A 14,566-nucleotide genomic window follows, 5' to 3' on the forward strand; every position below is an offset into this window, starting at 1 on the left:
AGGTAGCAACACCTTCTGCACATTGATTTAAGAGGACAAGTGGACAAATAATACTTGCGTGGATTTAAGATCTCTTTAGGCACTCTTTAAGAATTTCAATAAACCCAAGGTGGAGGAATAAGTGTGCTAGCTCCACCCCTCATTGCATGTTCAATCATCTTCCATATGTTGGAGGACCATCTTCTGAAGCAGGCAGCTTCATGGTGATCTATGCGTACAGAAGACTGCTTGCTTCAGACAGCTGCCCTCCAACTTGTATGGAGTGATGAGGAAATATGAGGTGGAGCTAGCTCTCCACACATCTTTCCTGAACAAGGCTAGGGGATGCTTAAAGAGAGATTTAGAAGAATATATTTTAACTTAAGAGAAGACTGTTTTATTTCAGCCCTTAAAAAAAAATCACCTTTTTTGGTAAGTCGCTTTTCAGGTCTTACAATACGACCACAGACAGTTTTGTGGGAAATGATTTTTAGCTTCTAACAGCTACTTAGATGCACATTAAAACAATTTACATCTCCTTGCCCTAATACCTTCCTGTCTCTAATTTTAATTTAGTGTGTACGCTCTTTCACAGCCTGCGCTTTAACTGTACTGTGTAAGAATAATTATTGCGCCCCGCCTTGTCCTCTTTCTGTGTGTGTGTCCTTAGGGGGTGGGTTATGGCGGCAGTTATGGTACCATAAACAAATTGATTAGAACCAGAAATGAAATTGCCAGGGGAGGGAAGTGTTTTGTTTATTGGAAAAGGCAGAATGTGCCTGCTTGCAAATATTTAACCAATTTGGGAGAGAAAATGTTGCAGGAAAGCTTCCTGAAAGGTAAATGAATCTCTATTTTAGTGCACCATTCTCATTATCTTTAAGATTGAACATGAAAGGTCAGCAATGAAAGACTCATATTTGGTAAATTTTGTACTACAAGGTGCCATTTAAAATAAAAGCAAAGCTTTAACCCCCAATAAAGGGTGGTGACAACAATCACCTGAATACTGACACGTTCTTCTCTGCAATATTGTACTATAAACAGGAATGCTGGCTTTGCCCATATCATGATAGTCAGAGGTGGTAGAAGGAGCATTGGTAGGGCTCTCTGTGAAGACCAGATGACTCCACACAAGCCAGGTCTACCTCAAGCAACCTCAAGGATGCTCAGGTGGTGCCATGGTAAAGCACTAGACACAACACAGGAGGAACTGGTTGACTGTATCAGCAGCTGAAACTCCTGCTTCCTGTCATGTAATTTCTTACATTTATATAGCACCTTTATCTTCCAAGAAGCTCAAGGTAGTGTATGTGGTTCTCCTCCTCCTCCCCCATTTGATCCTCACAACAACCCTGTGAGGTAGGAAAGGCTAAGAGTTTTTGAAATTGCTAACCCTAGGGCAAGTGCTGTAATATTTGGCTGGTCTATGATATAACGTGGTGCTGGAACTCACCATGAATGCCTCTCTTGTTCTCTTATAATGACAATAGTGTCCACCCGAGAGGTGGCTTGACTGCATCTAGCACAATGTTTAGGCAGATGTTTAGGTTCCTACACTATGGGGTGGAGGAGAGGTTTCTAAGGAATCCTAAGGGAAGCTCTAAAAGAGGAAGCTGTTTTCCTGTTTTGTTTTTAAATGTCTCTTTCATGCAATTTCTCAAGGTGGCTCTGACGGATCACTATATTGTCTTGAATTATACCTATTAAATATCAATAATAATGATGATGGTGATGATGGTGGTTCTTGTTTTCGTTTTTTGAAACTTCTTCATGGTTCACTAAAGGAAGAGTGTATTTTTCCTACAAAATTGTGGACGTGCAGATTAGACACCTTTTATAGCAGGGTGGTCAACCTGTGGCCCTCTAGTTTTTGCTGGGCTACAGCTGTCATCATCCTTGACCATTGGCCATTCTTGCTGGGACTGATGAGGGCTTGGAGTCTAAAGGAATCAAGCATTGAAAAAGAATTAAGCCAGTGAAGAAGCAAGGTTCTGCAGGGCAGCCAGAGATGTCAGCATTGATTTTCTGTCTGACCTTTAGTTCTTGCTGTTGTTCGTAAGAAGATTTAGTTTGTAACAAATTAAAGACGCCATGGGATAAACTGCTGAGTCAGAGTGCTAACACGAAATGCTCAGGGTGAGCATGTTTTTCATATCTGCCATGATGAAAAAAAAGCCAACAGGAATATGATCAGTAGGCAGTCAAGAAAATGCTATTTTAATTAAGGAGCTGCCCATGGAAACAGTGATAATTTTAGACCAAATTAAATCGATTCCTTCTTGCTTTGTGTGAAACTATTCAAAGGGCACTTTGAGATTTCAGATGTATCTTGCAAGATAAATATTGCAACTAAAATCCTAGAACTCCACTGTGGGATGGCTGCCATTCAAGACTGGCTTGCACTGAAATTGAATTTCAGCCATGTTGTGATCTGCCAATTACGTGGGCTGAACAGTGGTGAGTCAAGCTCAGACCAGCTTCTGTGCATGTCAATTTGGTTGTCAGAGACTTTAAAGAGGAGCACAAACTTTTCAGTGGGGTGTTAGGATCCCACTGAAAAATGAAATCCCTCTGGCCATTTTCCCTTTCTTCACACTTGGCCATTTTTACACACCAGATATACACAGAGAGAAGGGCACTTTAAGATGCTTCTCTGTATTATAATCCCACACCACTGGGGAATTGACCACATGGGCATGATTAATTCCATGGGACCTTGGGACCCGCCACCCTGGCAAGGAACCAATCAGGTTGGGGGGTGGGATCTCACCATGTGACTGTTTTGATTCACATGCAATCACCTGGAAATAGGAGTTCATCATAAGGAAGCAGCACCTCTCAATGGCGACCTCAGGCAATCTCTATAACCCTCACTCACATTCCTGACCACCGTGGGTGATATCAGGGCACTAGTTCCTTTGGCAATCATAATTCATATACTGACTTTGTCAGCAGGGACGGAAAAAGTAATGTGGGCAAAGGTAATCCTGGTCTAAAAAATGGCAAGCTATAATTCCTTTATTGGGCATACAATTCTGGCATGGGGGAGGAATTTGGATGGAAGCATTCTTTGTACAAAACCATGTAGAATCCTAAACATGTCCTTGTACTCATGCATCTACAAGCATTATCCACATTTGAAAGCTCAACCCATCTCACCAAGTCATCACGTAGTTGTGTGTATATCAGCCCTCAGTGTTTTCGATAAAGTGACCTTTGGAGAGAACTTTTAACATTTTCACAGATTCAGCCGCTTCATAGATTAAATCATTAACACGTTTGCTTCAGATCTTGTGAAGTCACAGCTCGCTACTAAGGAACTGCCTTTAGGAAGTAATCTGGCTGTCAGACTGTGGGGGGGGGGGAGTTCATTAGATTGAAGCCTTCGGTGGTCTCAATGGCTAAAAAGTTTCACTAGCTATCCCTCCCCGAATGCGCTGCTTTTCCAGTCAGATATAAAAATCCTTGTAAAACTCAGTACACAGATTGTAAAAGCAGTCTGAGATTTTGAGAAATAAAAACTGTTTATTCAGTATAGCCATAAATACAAATAAAAAAGGAGAAACACATTTTATAAGTCACAAAATTGGCTTGATGCAAAGCATCGGTTTGCCTCTCCACATTTTAGGGAACCTAGGAAAATAAAAACAGTTAGGGCCAGCCCTATCATTGAGGAAAGGGAGCCAGCTGCCTCAGACAGCTGATACTGAGTGTCATGAAAGGCAGCAAATTGCTAGCTATGTTACATGTTATTATTGTATTTTTACGCCCAGAGAGCAACACTTGCAGGATCAATGTTTTATTACAGTAGGGATATGTGAAGCTGTCAGTGGTGGCTGGTAGGATGGAAAGCATGGAAGACAACAGTAGGTGGAGCCAAAATATTTTTCAAATATGGCAACCCTAGAAACATAACATTTTTTCACAACCATAGAAAACAATTAGGGTATTTGATATAACTAAGTTATTTACTGTCAAATATATTATCAGGAGTATCTGGCAGAGTTCAGCTCTTGCAGCCAAATCTGAAAAGTCACTACCTAGGCCAAAAATACTTCAGAAGTCTAGTCAGGAGGAGGACAAAGTCTCATGGGAATTCCATAAGCCTCTAAAGTATGTACAAGGATGGGACATGGAGTGAACAGAGATGGGGGAGATTTCACCTAAACTGGAATTCAGCAGTTGAAAAGTGTTGTGTTTGTGTGTGTGTGTGTGTGTGTGTGTGTTTGTAACTTGTGTAACTTTCCCATCTGAGAGTTTTTGTCACAAGCCAAAAGTGTTGAGAAAAGACTAGTAAAATTTCTCAAGTACATTTCATGCATCAGTTCGGTTTTTGGTATTGGAGCTTAGGGCCTGTGTTTGGATGTGTGGATTGGCTGAGAGTCATTATGACTGGACACTTGAGAACTCTTGTATGCCCAGCTGAGTTTTGTGAGAACCCTAAAACAGCCTCCCTCTGCACCTGACTGTGAGGAGAGTCCAAAGTTCTCTCCAGGAGAAACAGAAGACGATGCTGTATGCAAAAAAACATGTACACGTGCACTAGACTCATGCTGGTGTGCCCATGGAAGGCCTCGTTTGCACCTGAGGGACTTTTTGGAGTAATCGATGAACTTAAAATTCATCTTGAACTTGTTCTCCACAGAATAACCAAATTTATTTGAAAGAAAACGTATTCTTCACAACAAGGGAGGAAGGATGTTGGGACTCATGGGCAATAAACTAAAATATGCTTCTTGAAGTGTGTTTTTGAACTTCCCTCTTGTGCTTGGGAGAAACAAGAAAGAAAAGAAGGCAAAGCAGCAGATAGAAGCAAGTCTCTGTACAATTATTTGAGACCTGCTCGATTGGGAGGCATCTTTTCGGTGACTTGATCTTTAAGTACTTATAGCATATAACTTCATCATGCATAAAGCAGGACTAGTGGTGAGATTTCCTAGGGAAATAACAGGACAGAAGAAAGATGGTAAATTTCCATTAAAAGGCTTAATAGATTGGAGAGCTATTGTCAAATGGAAACTGAGGTAGAGCAATGGGTTTTAGAGAAACATCTCTACAGAAGGGGGTGGAGAATCACCAAGCCTTCTCTTTGGATTTCAACCAGCATCTGTTTGAATACATATAATTTTAAATTCTAAAGTGTTTTATTCATAATAGGTATTTACTTTCATTCAGGGTACATTTCTGGAACATCTCAACAGGACGAATAAGTAAGATGCACTTTCTGCAGCCACTGATTTGTATTTAATTTTTTTTTTAAAAAAAAACAAACCAGCTTAAAAGATATGTATTTGAAAGGAAATCAGTTTGTAGATTGTAATGAATCTCAGGGGGAATGAAAAATAAATGACTTAAGTATACATAATAATGTTTGACAAGCTCTGTCATGATTGCCATTTTTTTTCATTTCACTTGTAGAAAATACTAATTAAAGTGAAAAAGAAGAAGCCAAGGGGAAATGTGGCTTCTTTAAATAGGCACAAATTGGGGGAGTAGGTGGCGAAAAGATATAATTTGGGGAAGTAAGATACCGATTCACAAAAAAATATAAAAATTAAAGTGCCCATAATTCTTCCAAAGCTAAGTCTCTCTCATTTGAATGTGACAGTTATATTTGTGCATAATTCTGTCATTTAAATAAATGGTAGTTCCAAATGCTTAGGTTTGGCTGGCTGGAACATGACCAATAGGATGCGAATATATAACAGAGTTGATTTGGTCTACAAACATTTCCTCAAATGGCCATTTGGACATGGCATTAAGGCAGTGGTTTCCAGGGGTTCTGGAGCTAAAAGCCCATGCACTCTAAAGGTAAAGGTACTCCTGCTCGTACGGGCCAGTCTTGACAGACTCTAGGGTTGTGCGCACATCTCACTCTATAGGCCGGGGGCCAGCGCTATCCGGAGACACTTCCAAGTCATGTGGCCAGCATGACATCGCTGCTCTGGCGAGCCAGAGCCGCACACGGAAACGCCATTTACCTTCCCGCTAGTAAGCGGTCCCTATTTATCTACTTGCACCCGGAAGTGCTTTCGAACTGCTAGGTTGGCAGGCGCTGGGACCGAACAACGGGAGCGCACCCCGCCGCGGGGATTCGAACCGCCAACCTTTCGATCGGCAAGCCCTAGGCGCTGAGGCTTTTACCCGCAGCGCCACCCGCGTCCTCCTAATAGGACTGGCCCCATGCACAGACTTTGCATAGTCACATTCTGTCCCTCTGTTTGGGAGAGAGCTGTAGCTCAGTGATAGACCATATGCTTTACTTGTGGAAGACCCCAGGTTCTAAAAATGACATTTCCAAGGACTGAGAAATATTCCTGTTTGGAAACCAATGGCGAGCTCATTCTCGGAGCGTGGATCCTTGTGTAACTAAAATGCCACAACCCACAGACAAGCGGGAGGATCCACTTGGTTCACAGAAACCCACAGAATTCATTAGGATTCGCCTAACGAGCCCTGTCAGCAGAAGCCCTGTGCAAGGACTTCCAGCTGTACACAACTGATTGTGATTCCCCACAGCTGATTGATATCTAAGCATGCTCAGCTGGCATGGAATGCTAGCTGACTGACAGCAGAGGAAAGTGAAACCTGTCTGTATGTGTGGGGAGGGAGAGAATGGAGTGGAATGGAGTGGAATGCAGTATTCTGGAAATGGGAATGGTTGGTGAGCTGGCTGAAACTCTGAACAGGAACCCACCACAGTGCAACATTTTGCAGATCCTATTTGTATGTCCCCAAACACCTGCAACCCGAGGCTACACAATACGGAGAAAGATCAGTTGTGGTGGGCAAGCTGTCTTTTTGAGTGTTTTATCTGCTGTTGCTGATATCATTGAGGACACCCAGGAGGTTCCATTAATACCACAGTCAACAATGCTGCTTCTTTATCACAATGTAGTACAAATCCTCTGCAAGTCATAACCAGTAGACTGTCTCATGAACCTGCTGAGGTTAATTTTAGACTAACTGTATTGTTCTCCCCCAGTTTAAGGTAACTTACATTAAACCAGAAGACACCAGAATGCCCAATTTTATTCATCCATAAGCCAAATATGCTTAGTAAATAATAATAATGTGTTTTGCAAAATCCTGGTCATATTCTGTGAAATGATAAGAGCAAGGAAAGGTCTGCAAGAGCTCGTTGATATCATCTGGTATTTGCACGCTCATATGCAATAATATTATCCCTTTGATTTAGCTCTTCCATTTTAAAGTACCAGAAGAGCATCATAAATAATAAATAATAACCATATCTCCATGCAAAACTGCTTGCCTAACATTTAAAAACTTAATCAAGCGATTTTATGGGACTCCTTTTTCCCTTTTTTTAAAAAGTCATTTTGCAGTAGCAAATACTTAACTCATGTAGAACACACAGAAGACTGTAGTAAAGCAGCCATTCCATCACAAGCATGGCAGGATTTAGTGGCACCTTGAGAGCCAGTGTGGTGTAGTGGTTTAGAGCGATAGACTCGTAATCTAGGGAACTGGGTTCGCGTCTCCGCTCCTCCACATGCAGCTGCTGGGTGACCTTGGGCCAGTCACACTTCTTTGAAGTCTCTCAGCCCCACTCACCTCACAGAGTGTTTGTTGTGGGGGAGGAAGGGAAAGGAGAATGTTAGCTGCTTTGAGACTCCTTCGGGTAGTGATAAAGCGGGATATCAAATCCAAACTCTTCACCTTAAAATGATCGGACTGGTTTTTCCATTGACATACATCAGTTTCAGGTTTTGCTTCAAGACAATTTTCCAGCTGCACAGTTATGGTGTGCATTTAGGTGTGTGTGTCTACAGTTGCCTGAGAAGAAAATGGGGAAATTATTACAAAACACATTGCAGAAGGCAGCGATCACTGTTTGTGGGAGATGGCAATGTTCAGCACTGAAAATAAGTATTTAGGAACAGATGAAATTATCACCTACTAGGTCAGTTTTTGTCCATGGAGCCCATTCTTGTCTTCTCTGTCTGATAGCAGCTCTCTTGGAACTCCATTCAAGGTCCTTCCATCCTGTCTGATGGATCGAAGAGGTTTCAAGAAGAGGTTCCAGGGACTGAATCTGAGACTTCCTGCATGCAGAGCCATGACCCCTCCTACACTTTATGCCAGAAGAAAGATAAAAACAGCCACTCGTCACTGAGAAATATGGAGAACAGTTTCTAGAGATTTCAACAGCCTTATCAAAATGCTTTAGGTTTCCTGTGTAGCTCCTCACATCTCACACCTGAGATGCACTCTGAATTTCAATTTAGGCAAAATTGGCCAGAGGATGCAGAAAATTCCCCCCTAAGATGCCCTGCTAGTCTTAAGGAATCCTCAACATTCCTCAGAGGTTTTGCTTGAGTAGGAATCCTCACATTTATTCAGGATTTAGGCTAGCTATGCAAAGAGAGGGCTGTGAGGGTCCTTTGAGATGGGAAGAAAATGGGGACTTAATAGATCGATACATAGTAGCCTGTCTAAGAACTGTCAATTGCCAGTGGGAAGGGCTACTTGAAAGCCTGGAGAGCCACACTGCCCATCAGTATTGACAGCTTTGAGCTTGATGGACCAATGGTCTGTCTCAGTATAAGTCAGGTGCTGCTCAGCATTTGCATCCAACCAATGAGTGTATCCCCATTGCCTTACAGCTCTAAAAATTCAGAAAAGTTAAATCTGGCATGTAAAGGGAGAGAGGCAAGGAGCACTTTATATCATGGGTAGGCAAACTAAGGCCCAGGGGCCGGATCTGACCCAATCGCCTTCTAAATCCAACCCACGGACAGTCCAGGAATCAGCGTGTTTTTACATGAATAGAATGTGTCCTTTTATTTAAAATGCATCTCTGGGTTATTTGTGGAGCCTGCCTGGTGTTTTTACATGAGTAGAATGTGTGTTTTTCTTTAAAATGCATCTCTGGGTTATTTGTGGGGCATAGGAATTTGTTCATTACCCCCCAAAAAAATCTAGTCTGGCCCCTTACAAGGTCTGAGGGGCAGTGGACTGGCCCCGTGCTGAAAAAGTTTGCTGACTCCTGCTTTATACTGTATATGCTACTGAGGCCACAGTAAGTGGCAGTCTTTCTTTCATCACTGGCTGATTCAACCCCAGCAAAAAGCATGGCCTGTGCCAGGGATGGGGGCACTTTTGACCCTCTAGATATTGTTGGATTCCAACTCCCATCAGCCGCAGCCGACATGTTAGGGTTGAAGGGAGTTGTAGTTCACCGACAACAGATTGCCTATCCCCAAACTATGGCCATTTTAAAAAATAAATAATTATTCAGTTGTAGCCTGAAAATAAATAATTATTCAGTTGTAGCCCGAAAATAAATAATTATTCAGTTGTAGCCTGAAAATAAATAATTATTCAGTTGTAGCCTGAAAATAAATAATTATTCAGTTGTAGAATCATCCTCCTACATATTTATTCCCTTCCCCGTTTTTATTCCTAATATTCAAGCAGCAATTTGTTTATTACTGTTTACTGAAAACAGCCCTGTAACCAAATTAAATGACTGTCTTAATTTCCATATGTGTTCTGCTGAAATGTATTTATGCTCTGAAGGTTTTGACCACACTAATGTGTGTGTCGTTGTCGTCGTCCCCCCACCACAGATAGAAATTAACATTTACATAGCCGTAAGCAAGATAAATATTCATTTTATTTATTTCCTTTTCCATAAGATTAAAAGACATGTTTCCTTAGCCCTAGAGGTAGCTGTCAGTTGGAAGTGCAAATTGGAGTGTGCAAAAATGTTATGCTCCTCTGCTGATAAAGCAAGTAAGAGCAAGCTTTTAGTTACAGGTTGACAAATTTGATTAACTTACCCAGTACGAAAAACCAGCAACCCATCCCTCATATTTGTAATGTTGGAATAACAACTAAGAATCCTTACTCTTCCTCTCTACAGGATTATGCTGAAAAGGAGAATACAATTGCCAAGGCTCTGGAAGACCTTAAAGCCAACTTCTATTGTGAACTTTGTGATAAACAATACTATAAGCATCAAGAGTTTGACAATCACATCAACTCCTATGACCACGCTCACAAACAGGTAAGTGCCTGCATTTTCATGACTGCCAAAATGATGTAAATAGCAAAGGTATTTGCCCCCCCCTGCTGTTTTGTGCTTGAAACCCTAGTTGAAAATGAAAGGCCTGTGGTTATAACAAGTGCACACCATTTTGAAGAAAGAGGGTACTAACAGTCTGTCACTATTCGGGGTTGGATTCTATCACATACCAGCAAAGCCTTTCCTTCTCCCAGGAGGGGAGGGGTTGTGAGCGGGAGACGATTCCCGCAGCATGCAGGGGGCGCTCCGCCCCCTGCTTCAACTCCAGGGCTGGCGCCACGCCCCTCCCCAGTTGGGCACCCAATAGGGAAGCTCGGTGGGGCGTGGCTTGCTGCTCCAACGCAGCTGCGCCAGCCATCCCCACCACTGCACACACATTTTCTTTGAGTCATCTTTCAGATCGGGGAAACAACCTATGGCTGGCTAACATATCCAATAGTCTTAGGGATTGGTTGCAGCTGTGAGGGTATTGGCGGCGAGCCTTTTGGCTCGGGTGGCGGTTAGGCATTGGAATGTGTTGTTGGTGTTTTGGGGGGCAAGGTGTGGCCATCGCCTTCCCCGACAATTTTGGGTATTCCGCTAAAGGAATCCGGCGGTCGTGGATCCTGGCTGATGCCTGTGTGGTGGGGGGCCATGGCACGACCCTCGGTGACATCAGGAAGAGAGCCTATAGTTGGATTAGCATCAACAGGCTTCCCCTACTGGTGGTTAACCCCTCCTCAGACTCACCCCTCTACGAGTGGGTGGAGTCTAATGTTCAGTGGTCCAATGCCTAAGCCAATACCTTCTCACATGCTGTAATCAATAAAGTTGTGGCCTTTACCATAACCATTAACTTTACATTCTGTGTCCACGTGTCTTTATTCCCCAAGCGGGGATCGGGTCCTCGAATCACAAATTCAGGCTGCAGAATTATAGGACGCATTTGCACCATATATTTAAAGCACTGTGGCACCACCTTCAACAGTCATGGCTTCCCACAAGGAATCCTGGGAAGTGTCATTTGTTAAAGGTGCTGAGAGTGGTAAACAGAGACCCCTTCAATTCCGCTTTGCAAGGAACTCTGGGAATTGTAGCCATGTGAGGGGAATAGGGGTCTCTTGACCCCTTAACAAACTGCAGGTCTCCAGATTTGCAGGGGGGGGGGGAGTCACGACTGTTTAAAATGGTTTAATAGTGTTTTATATGTATTGTGTGGATGTGACCATAGAGTCTTGATCAACGAGCCTGCTTCTTGCAAAAGATCTGACTTTTTGAGATAAGGAAAGTGACAGGGGAATTCATTGGAAAGTGTGGGACAACACCTTTTGACGTTATCTAATCACTTGTTGGTGTTCTGCTGTTTTATTATATTTTATTGTGTTTGGCTACTATCTTATATTTGCCTACCTGGGGGTCAGCCCCTTGGAAATCAGCCAGACCTACCTTTGAGTAAACATGTACACAACTGCACTGTTTTCCTCCCTATATTATTAGGCACTTTAAAATGTTGCTAAAAGTTGGGATGGAAATCGTAAAATTAATTACCGTAATTAAAATTTATTTCTCTATTATAAAACTTTCCAGTACTGGCGTCTTTGAGATTCTGAAGGATGTGTGAAAACTCACAATTTAATAAACAAGCATGACTACTAATGGTTCCTTCTTTAATATTTTATTCCCTGTTTCTGATGCACCAAAATAGCTTCAGAAGATTAGCAAGGGTTTCTTTCACTCTCAGCCCCATCAATTAAAATTTGCCTTCACTGATTAATATTGGACTCCTAACCAATTAATCAACTAAAGCGTTAATGGATTAATCTGCTGATTAAAGCTTGCAAGGCTCCATATGAGTGATTACATCCTCGGTGCTCTCCTGATTTGATTTCTTATCAATTACATCCACAGTAATTGCGGATGGCCTGAATGTACATGCTTGCCTTGTATAGACAGCTGTTGTCATGTTGACCCCAAGATCGGAGAATATAAGACGTATAAAATAGTTAAGGTATTCTTTTTTAGATGTTTGTGTCTTATTTGTATGCAAGCTTTTAAGTTGTGCAATGACAAAACCAGGCAAAAAAGAAGGTGACTTATGAGTTTGTGAGGTGTGAGACACCCTAAATTCCTGGATCCAATAAAAGTTAGAAATTAATCAAGGTTTGGAGAGTTAAACTATGCCAAGCACTGAACCCCTGAATTAAGTTTATGCTAACAAACCAGGCCAGTCTAGTGATTGCTAGTTGAGTGTGGGTTATTAGGGGGACAAAGACTGATGAGTAATCAAAAGATGAGTCATCAGGACACTCAGTGCCAGACAGCAATGGGAGGGATGGAGCCCTTTCTTCTAAGTGGGTTTAGGGGTTTATGATTTCAGTTTGGGTGATGTAGACTGGGGGGGGGGGATCCTTTTCAGTCTGTTAGCGGCAACAAGGAAGAAGAAATGGGGGTCAGGGGCACCATGTGATAGCTGACTGTGATAACCTAAAGAGACAGAGAGCATGGCTGATTTCTCTGTTCTGAGACCCCAGCCTGCTGTGCCTATGTGAGAAGCAAGAAACCCTATTGGAATCTGAATGCTCTGAACTCTCTCAATCTAGATTCAGGCTGTAAATATGCATTAATAAACCATATATCATAAAGACACCACAGTCCCCGCTGTGCCTCATTGTTCCAAAAGAAAACATGAACCCTGATAAGCATGCCTGGTACCCTTGGAATCTCACACCCCTCGGAGATTGGGGTGGCACATAACAATGCAGTAGTATCTTGGGTGATATACGCTTCAGGCTACATATGCTTCAGGTTACAGACTCCGCTAACCCAGAAATAGTGCTTCAGGTTAAGAACTTTGCTTCAGGATAAGAACAGAAATCGTGCTCCGGCGGCGCAGCAGCAGCAGGAGGCCCCATTAGCTAAAGTGGTGCTTCAGGTTAAGAACATTTTCAGGTTAAGAACGGACCTCTAGAACGAATTAAGTACTTAACCCGAGGTACCACTGTACACTAAAATTGGTTTCTTCCAATTGCTACAGGATGCAATTCTAAGGACACTTACCTGGGAATTCTGAGTGCACATAGTTAAATGTTTTGGGTTGGGGTGTTTTAAGTCTAGCTCATAATAATGTTTGACACATTGTCCTCTAATGGGATCACAAGATCTGAGCTGAGAGTTCAAACCCATGACACTTCAGTTGAAAAGTGAGGATGATGAATAGTGAATGGTTAAACCTCTTTTGGATGGGACTGCATTTTCACTAAAGCAGGAGTGGAGTACCTGTGATGCTTCCATTGTTCCCATCATACCCAAACAGTAGCCATGCAGGCTAGAAGGCTACATGTGTCTGAAGGATCAGGTCCACAATTTGGACGTCTTTACTTTATAAGAAAAATAAGAAGCTGTGCTTTCAAACAGCAAGGCTCTCCCTGTAAATTATGGTAACTTTTGCTCATCCACCCCCGGTTCACCAAAATGCCCCCCCCCCATTTTTACTGCATGTGAATGGGTCAATAAAGGGGGGCATTTTCATTCTATTTAATTTCCTCTAGTACTGTTTTTGTATTCCAGTGTTCTGTGTTCTCCCCTTCCCTTTCCATTTTTTAATTTGAAGCAGAAGTAAACATGAATCTGTTAGCACACAAATTTATCTCTCAGCCCTTAAGTGGTTTATGATTCACATAGAAGTGTGGAGAACTGAACATCTTGCTGGAGACAGATAAACAGAATATTTAAGGGAGGAAAAACGACTATACCTTATTTTACCTGTTAGCATCCTGTATAAATGTTTGACAAAATGGAATAAATAGCAAGAAACTAAGGGGCTTGGATTAAATAAAACCCAACTGTGAGCAGGAGAAAATGTTTCTTCCAGCTCTTATGGAGGTCATAGTGGAATATTTCTTATAATGCAGCACTGGAGTGTCCCAAAGGTTGCATTACAAGTTAAAAAAAAAGGTGAATAAGGAAGACATAGGTTATAACATTTAACTTAGATAGCCGATGTGCTGCCCTCCAGATATCACAGACTACAACTACTCTCTAAGCATGGCTAATAGCCATGGATGATGGGAGTTCTAGTTCAAGAGCATCTGGATAGCACCACATGGACTACCTCAGCCTATAAACTGGTGTGTTGTAAACCATATTGAGAGACAACAGATCGTGCAAAGCAAAGAACTTCCTCGTAATTTTGACCACAATCATCTTTCTTCAAGCAGCAGAGCATCTTTGCATGCTAGAAGCCCATTATTTCAAGCTGGGCGTGTGATGCAATCATAAATAAAGATTGCAGTTTTAAAAAATCAGAGGAGCAAGAATGGCTTGAGCAGCTAAATTTGACTGGACACACCCACCTCAATGGCGAGGTACCTTGCAACCTAGGGGAAGAGCACCAGAATGTTGTATTTTGGCTCAAAATGGGTGCTGAGGGTAGAAGCAGTGTTGAAATTGGCAAGCAAAATGCTTCTGTGTGGAAATTTCTGGATGCTAAATATAGCTAGTGGGGCCAGTGGCGTAGCGTGGGGGGTGCAGGGGGGGCCGGCCGCACCGGGCGCA

The 14,566-nt window shown here is 42.3% G+C and overlaps 1 protein-coding gene across 1 annotated transcript in view; it reads left to right on the forward strand.

The window, feature by feature from the left end:
• Positions 1–14,566, forward strand: part of ZNF804A (zinc finger protein 804A) — a 190,555-nt gene that overhangs the window by 135,426 nt on the left and 40,563 nt on the right. Inside the window, exon 2 of the mRNA XM_083406233.1 lies at positions 9,872–10,015. Coding sequence (XP_083262359.1) covers positions 9,872–10,015 — 144 coding nt within the window. The remainder of the gene's footprint in view (positions 1–9,871; positions 10,016–14,566) is intronic.

The sequence above is a fragment of the Podarcis tiliguerta genome (assembly GCF_965153285.1).
Source record: "Podarcis tiliguerta genome assembly, chromosome: 1".
In the NCBI taxonomy this organism is placed as follows: domain Eukaryota; kingdom Metazoa; phylum Chordata; class Lepidosauria; order Squamata; family Lacertidae; genus Podarcis; species Podarcis tiliguerta.